The sequence below is a fragment of the Cupressus sempervirens genome, chromosome 3, assembly GCF_028749045.1.
Source record: "Cupressus sempervirens isolate cs-2001-9-10 chromosome 3, ASM2874904v1, whole genome shotgun sequence".
In the NCBI taxonomy this organism is placed as follows: Eukaryota; Viridiplantae; Streptophyta; class Pinopsida; order Cupressales; family Cupressaceae; genus Cupressus; species Cupressus sempervirens.
In genome coordinates this window covers 286,494,012-286,501,332 of record NC_143120.1, presented here as the reverse complement: position 1 = coordinate 286,501,332, position 7,321 = coordinate 286,494,012, and the positions used below count along the sequence as shown (strand labels likewise).

General features: G+C 31.5%; 1 protein-coding gene across 3 annotated transcripts; it reads right to left on the bottom strand.

Annotated features, from left to right (window-relative positions):
* Positions 1-3,373: 3,373 nt before the first annotated feature.
* On the bottom strand, positions 3,374-6,463 carry LOC149566076 (uncharacterized). 3 transcript variants are annotated; one of them, XM_089817345.1, is made up of 4 exons: positions 6,155-6,463; positions 5,817-5,989; positions 3,881-3,939; positions 3,374-3,787 (listed from the first exon to the last, which is right to left on the bottom strand). In XM_089817345.1, exons 1-2 carry the CDS (start codon positions 6,390-6,392, stop codon positions 5,946-5,948), a joined length of 282 nt encoding a protein of 93 aa, XP_089673471.1. In that variant the 5' UTR covers positions 6,393-6,463; the 3' UTR covers positions 3,374-3,787; positions 3,881-3,939; positions 5,817-5,945. The 3 variants fall into 3 exon arrangements, with proteins under 3 accessions (XP_089673471.1, XP_089673470.1, XP_089673469.1); XM_089817344.1 differs by lacking the exon at positions 3,881-3,939; XM_089817343.1 differs by lacking the exon at positions 3,881-3,939 and having other exon boundaries at positions 6,077-6,160.
* Positions 6,464-7,321: the final 858 nt, after the last annotated feature.

Here is a 7,321-nt window from a genome sequence, read left to right as displayed (position 1 = left end):
TTCCTCTAGATTACCACAACCCAAAGGAGTAAAGGGACCTCTATTAATCAAATATACAACATTATTGATAGCCTCTTGCCACATGTTTAAGGGTGGCTCAATATGCAACCTCTAATCCTTGCACGCTCCATTATTGTCATGTTCATGCATTCAACCACTCCATTTTCTTGTGGAGTCTCTAGAATAGTTTTCTACCTATAAATACCATTAGTGGAACAATAATCTTCAAATTCATTGTTGTAACACTCACCACCATTATCAAATCTAGGGCATTTTAATCTTTTATCAATCTCATTTTCAACCAAGCATTTTCATTTCTTAAAAGTTATAAATACATCAAATTTCTATCTAAGGAAATAAACCCATACGTTTCTAGTTGCATCATCAATAAATGAAAACATAATAATGAGAGCCACCAAGGGAAGATACCTGAGCTGCCTCCCATAAATCTATATGCACAAGCTCTAATTTCTCATTTTTTTCTTTTCCTTCCCACTTTTCACAAAACTAACTTTCTTTTGTGTTCTATACACACAACTTTCATCGAAATCCATATTGACACATTTCAAACCTGGTAAAACTTTCTTTGAATGAAGTAATTTCATATCTTTCTCACTCATGTGCCCAAGTTTGTTCTCCCCGCTCAACTGCAACACATGTCCCTGAACATTCATTTTTCTCTAAAATAATTAAAATAGAAGGAACAGTATGACTTGTACAAAATGTTTAAGGTGCCTACTTTCACACCTTTTGGTACTACAAGGGAACCTTTTGAAACCTTCCATTTTTTGTCATTAAAAGTAACTATGCCACCCTCATCACCCAGTTGCCATGTTAAAATTAAATTCCTACTTAACCTTGGAACATGTCTTACGTCTTGTAGTAGCCAATGATTCCCATTTTGCAACTTAATATCATTTTTCCCTTTCCAAAATCTAACAATGTTTATTATCCCCCAAATAAATAAGCCCAAAATCCCCTTGGACATAATCAAGAAAATAACCTCTATGGGTAGTAAGATGAAATGAAGCCCCTAAATCTAAAACCCATGAATCAACACTTTGTAAAGAAAGAAGCAAAGCATCATCTTCAGATTTAAACAAGGGCTGAGATATTTTGGATACTTTAAATGAGGACTGAGATATTTTGCATAAACAGAGACTTCCAAGTGTCTTCCTATCCAAAATATCTCAATCCTCATCTGTCATAGCTGTCAGTTTCTTGAATTTTCCTTTCAATGGCCGCCATAAATCCTTCTGATAAATATAGCCCTCCTTTGTTGATAATCACCTTGCTACATCCCCCCATAGAAAACACCATTATCTTGGCTTTGGTGGAATTGAAGAGTTCATATAAGTCTTTTTCTTTCCCATCCACTATGATAAATGCCCTTCCATCTACAATTGTTAGGGGAGAAACTAAATCCTCCACCTCTCTTGCAATCAAATGCCCACAAAGCCCTATTGGCTACGATTGCCAAGGGAGAAACTAGAACCTCTTTCTCGCATGAATTGTCTTCTCTCCATTTGAAATATATATATATATATATGTTAAAGTGATATCTTTTCAAATCTTCTTAACTAGCAATTGCACATTTTTGTGCTTGAAACGATGAGTTGATTAACAAATAAATTATTCTTAAATATAATTTAATGTGAATAAATCAAATTATAATTAATTTTTAACTTACGAAAAAAAAAATCTTAAATAAACCAAAAAATATTTTTTATTTTATTTTATTTACCATATATAAATAAAATGATCATAAAATAAATCTCCATATAAAAAATCAACTATGACAATTTAATAGAAAAATAACATGATAAGTAGGAGATATTTTCCACAGCAAGTCAAATTGTGATATCAATGTAAGGATTTTAACTATGCAGTTTGTTAGTCAAACTGCATTGACCCATGTTTTATGAGTAGTGGTTCACACGAACCCATCAATCATGAATTTGATTTCTTCATTCCATCAAGATTCAATCTAAATAAGAGGAATGGGTTCAAAGGATCTTGTAGGGAAGGAAGAAATAGTTCTTTAAAAAATAATTTTTTTTTCAAAGAATTGGTAGTAGATTTTGGAATAATGAATACCAATAAAAGAATTGAAGTTTATTAATGTAATCAATTCAAATCCTCAAAAGGGAGAAAAAGAGAATCTAAACAACATCTTTTGTGAAATTTAGAATTTGACTTGATAGGAGATCCTCCTTTAGAGAAAGAGATATAGTAACAAGAGAGGATAAGAGTTTATCGAACCTCTCAAAGAAAAAGACAAATAAATGTAGACAATATTAGAGTGAGTTTTGGATTGTTTCTATGGATTTTATTTTTTTAAAGACCTACAAACAAATGATGTGTGTTGAAAAAGGAGGGAAATAATTTTAAAGAGACACGTGTCAGTGTAAGTGACTGCACATCTTTCCCCAACTTATTTCATTTGCTAGAAAATAGCTGCTACTTAAAAAGGAGAAGATTCTCTATTATCCCTTTTTAAACAAATTTGATATCTCATAGGAACATGTAACTTTTTAATTTTAAGTAGAAAACACTAATAGCAACAACATGGGAACATGGTGTAGAGTAGCAACATGGGAACATGGTGTAATAGATGTTCCACTAAATAGATAAAGATTCTAAATTGTCCTTTTTAGACACATTAAAATTTGTATGAGACCACTTAACTACTTAAATTTAAGCAAAAAAATATAAATTATCCTTTTTAGACATATTAAAATTTGTATGAGACCACTTAACTACTTAAATTTAAGCACAAAATATACTAAAGTAGTTGCATGAGAACACAAGGTTAGAAAACCTTAAAAATGCTCTTAATATTCCTCTCTTAGTTGTTATCAATCTCTAGATGTATTTTAAATGTTCTATTTTCCAAGCTTTCATAGATGAATTTTGTTTAGTATGTCGAGGCTACTCATCCTCATAAAAAGATTGTTGTTTTTAGAAAGTAAATATATACACACACATAAAACATATATAAATTTTTGGAAACTTGTATAGGTTGTTATTTTCAAATAATCTTTTCTATGAAATTTGATGAATTTTTAGCACCATTAATGAGTCTCATTCATTGTAAATAAAGTTGAAATCAATTTACTCTCCCAAAGAATATCCCTTTCAAGATTTGAACTAGCAAAACTTTGTAGAAAAGATAAATACCATTAAGAATTTTTCTAATTTTTTTCTAGACCTATTCAATTTTTCTCCTCTATCTTATTTTTGTCTTACATATCAAAATATCCACTCACCCAATCTCAACAAACATCAACAATTCTATCCATATTTTAATACAATTATAATTAACAAAAGATTTAATTCACATCATATTTTATTTATTAAAAATTACAATAAATTAGACATAATCTCAATAATCATTTATTGATTTAAAAAATAATAACTACATGATTTATCAGCATCATAATATTAAAACTATGTTCCACAAAGTCTAATCCATAATATTGTTGTTTTGGCTAGAACATTTCTTTTTTTATGTGTCCCTGTTGTTTGAGAATAAATGGCCCAGTAACAAGCATAATCTTAGAGGAAGATTCATCCAACAACCTAACATTCATTTTCAAGTTATAATTGCTTTTTCTACACACACGAGGAATGGTGTTAGAAACAATTATGGCCTTGCATAATTTTACTGGCCAGTGATATCCAAGAGCTCCTTGAAGTATTACTCTAAACAATCCATTCCTATTGGAAATGCCCAAAGTTTCATATTCCCCAAACCTGCTCATGCACTTCACTTTCACTCTTGTTCCTGTCATAGAGATTAACTATATTATAAGATTAATTGCTTTACCAAGTTTTAAAATAAATACAATTACAAAATTCAAAAATATTCTATGAATACCTTTATCCTTCCCAAATTCTTGTACCGTGTTCAATGATAATGCTCTTTGTAAGAAAATGCTTTTGAATGGAATCACAAGAACGAGTTTCAAAAGAATTCCAAAAACTTTAGAAAAAACAATTATGAAAAAAATGTTCTTAAATCTAAAAATAAATTGAAAAAATAGATATAAGCTAAGAAAAACCTACACCAAAAATATACTACAAAATAATAATATATATTTTATATATCTTCAAATGTAATATATTTATAACCCTCATCCACTAGTCCTCCTTGCATAAAGAAATTCATCTCTAATAAATAAGAAGAGACAAAAACTTATGAAAAAACAGATTTTAAATCTAAAAAATTTCATTCCAAAACATTTATAATCTTTAAATTTGATATATTTGTAATTGTTACCTTCATTCAGAAACGTTAAATGAATAAATGAAAGATGAAATACAATATTGATTATGGGTGTTTCTCAATAAGCTGTTGTATATGGAAAGATCAACGCATTTGTCCAACAAAAACTGAAGATAAAGCTTAACTAGATGAAACTGTAGATGGCCATAAAAGCTTGTATGATCTTACTGGTGAAATCTCAATGAATAAGGCTGTTACAGGACATTAAAGTGGCAAATTCAAAACCTCCATAAATATATATTAGGGAAAATTATTAATCTAAACTGACGATAAATCTTAACTAGATGAAACTGTAGCAGATGCATATGGTCATAGATGAAACTGTAGCAGATGCATATGGTCATAGATGAAACTGTAGCAGATGTAGATGGTCATAGATGGAACTGTCGGAAATGCAGATAGTCATAAAAGCTTATATGATCTTATTGGTGTAATCTGAATAAAAAAGTAGTTAGAAGACACAGATTAAGGTTGCAAATTCAAAACCTCAATAAATATTACAGAAAATCATCAATCTCATTAAAAACTAAACTTCTTAATGCAAATGAATATAAAAGGTTATATAAAATTACTGGTGTATCTCAATAAATAAGGTGTTATAAGACATGAATACTAGTGGCAGATTCAAAACCTCAATTAATTTTTCTGCGTTGGGGCAAACCACAACCCTAGGAAATTTCCAGTTCCCCTAAAGAAGGAAATCAAAAAAGCACAGAAGCCCACTTATCAATAATGAACTACAAACACAAATTGAAAAGCTTGAATAACATTGTATCTTAATTGACTTACAGGTACGGGAAGCTCGCCACTAATGTATTTATCTAACAATACAGAAGATAAATTCTTATTGAAAGATAAAAAAGCTAAAAGAACTACAATTTTAATGCAGATGAATATAAAAGCTTATATGATCCTATTGGTATAATTCCAAAGAATAAGGAGTTAGAAGGCAGATTCAAAAGCTCAAAAACTGTAATTGAGGCAGGACAAAATAATTTTAACAACTAAACTTTTAATTCAGATGAATAGAAGCATGTCTGACCTTGAGGAGTAATATGAATGAATAAACTGTTAGAAGAATAATGAATAAAAGCTGAAGATTGAAACCTCGATATACATTACTGGAGTAGAGAAAAGCATCAGCCTCAATACTCATAATAACTTATTAAAACTTGTCTGATCTTTAAGGGCGTAATGTCAATGAATAAACTGTTACAAGACACAAATTGAAATGATAGTTGCAGATTCAGAATCTCTAAAAACAAAAAATATCAGGGTAGGCAGAACAATCAACCCACAAATTGAAATAATAGTTGCAGATTCAAAATCTCTAAAACAAAAAATATCAGGGTAGGTAGAGCAATCAACCCATAATGTAAAATCCCTCAATTCCCAATTCCCCTGATGAAGGAAAACAAAAAGTAGAGAAGCTCACATATTAATTCTACAACAAACAAAATTTAGAAACATGAATAGCATGAACACAATTAGAAAGCTTGAATTTAACATTGTACAACGATTAACTTACTGTTTAAAGGAAGCACATTGCCATCGAGGGTGTTACAAACGATGTTGCCCTCCACATAAACAAGCCTTCTCCTCCGATGAACTAATGAAGCAGAGCAGAATGTATTTGAAGACAATAAGCTCAGAATTATCACAATCCCCAAAAAGCAAAGGCGCCACTCTCTGAACATATTACTTGACACAACAAAGAAAACACAGACCAGTTTTTAGCTCTGAAACAGAAACAGAGAAAAAGAAAGAAACAGTGTTTTCAGTGGATACCTTAAATTGGTATTTCGGCTATTTTTCTAATGATTTACGGTAAAATAAGCACAGAGAAGGGAATGTGAAGATGCTTACTTTGAAGCACGCAATCAGGGTGACAAAAGCGTTTTAACTCTGCTTTTCTTGAATCCATAATTAGGGCTTGATTTGATTCAACCAACAATTTCTCTGGCAAATTTGCCAAACGAGCGCATGTAACGCATGAGATTTCTGCCTCATTCTTAGCCATTAAAATTGAATCGCACCATACACTAGCAGTTACAGTAAAAGTAAATGTCCGCCGAGTCGGCTTTTCCAAGCCTGCTCCATCCATCACTATTCCCGTGAAACTGCTAGGTTTTAGGAGGGAAAAGCCTGAGATTTCATCCTCCTACGTTTTAGGAGGGAAAAGGCAGATATTTCATCCTTCTTGTTATCTCTTTATTTTTAAGATTTTTTTTTTATAATTTTTTTTTTAATATTATTAGTTTGTTAACCATTTATGTTTGAAAAGGGTTTAGTGAAATTATCATTGAGCTTATCAAAATTTGAGATTTAATTTTGTGGCACTAATTTCAAAAGTGTTTCTTCTTATCTTTTTTGACACTTAGCCTCCAAAAAAATTTAGCTATTTTGTACAAATATAAGGAAAAAATAATAATAAAACTAGTAAAAAAAAAACTAATTGAATCATAATATAGAGATTCATTTATGACCCCTGGATTGTTGGACAAGCAACTAATCAACCTAGGTTCAAACCTTGTCTGATACCCAAGCCAGTTTACCCTGTCATGCACATGGTGGGTCTCATGTTAGTTACCAAACAACCTAGTGGGATTAGTCTTGACTCGCCCCTTCCTAACCCCAACTTGGTAGTTTGTAAGACCAAGGTAAGACAAGTTGGGCACTAGGTCAAACCATGGGGATACCCACTAAGATAACAAAAAAACATATAGAAATTTGTGATTTTGCTATGAGGATTTAACCGTCTAGTTTTTAAGTCAAACTCATTGACCCATATATCATGAGTAGTGATTCACACATGAAATCATCTCTCATGAGAATAAATGGAACACTTTGCACTCATTGGATCTAGGTGATGCTCACAGAGATGAAGCACCGAGACTTCCGAGAGATCACCCATCCCAGTACTACTCCAGTGCGAGTGCGCTTAACTATGGAGTTCCCTCCATGGTCAAACCCACCCTGCTTGCAACCCCATTTGCAAAACCTTCACCTTAAGGGGCTTTCTAATGAATGGTT

Bases quoted from the DNA above. Each gene is read 5' to 3' on its own strand.
- LOC149566076 (XM_089817343.1), bottom strand. From the start codon at position 5,985: ATGTTCAGAGAGTGGCGCCTTTGCTTTTTGGGGATTGTGATAATTCTG. The intron at 3,788-5,816 runs GTAAGTTAATCG...TCTCTATGACAG, and splicing joins CAATGTGCTTCCTTTAAACA to GAACAAGAGTGAAAGTGAAG.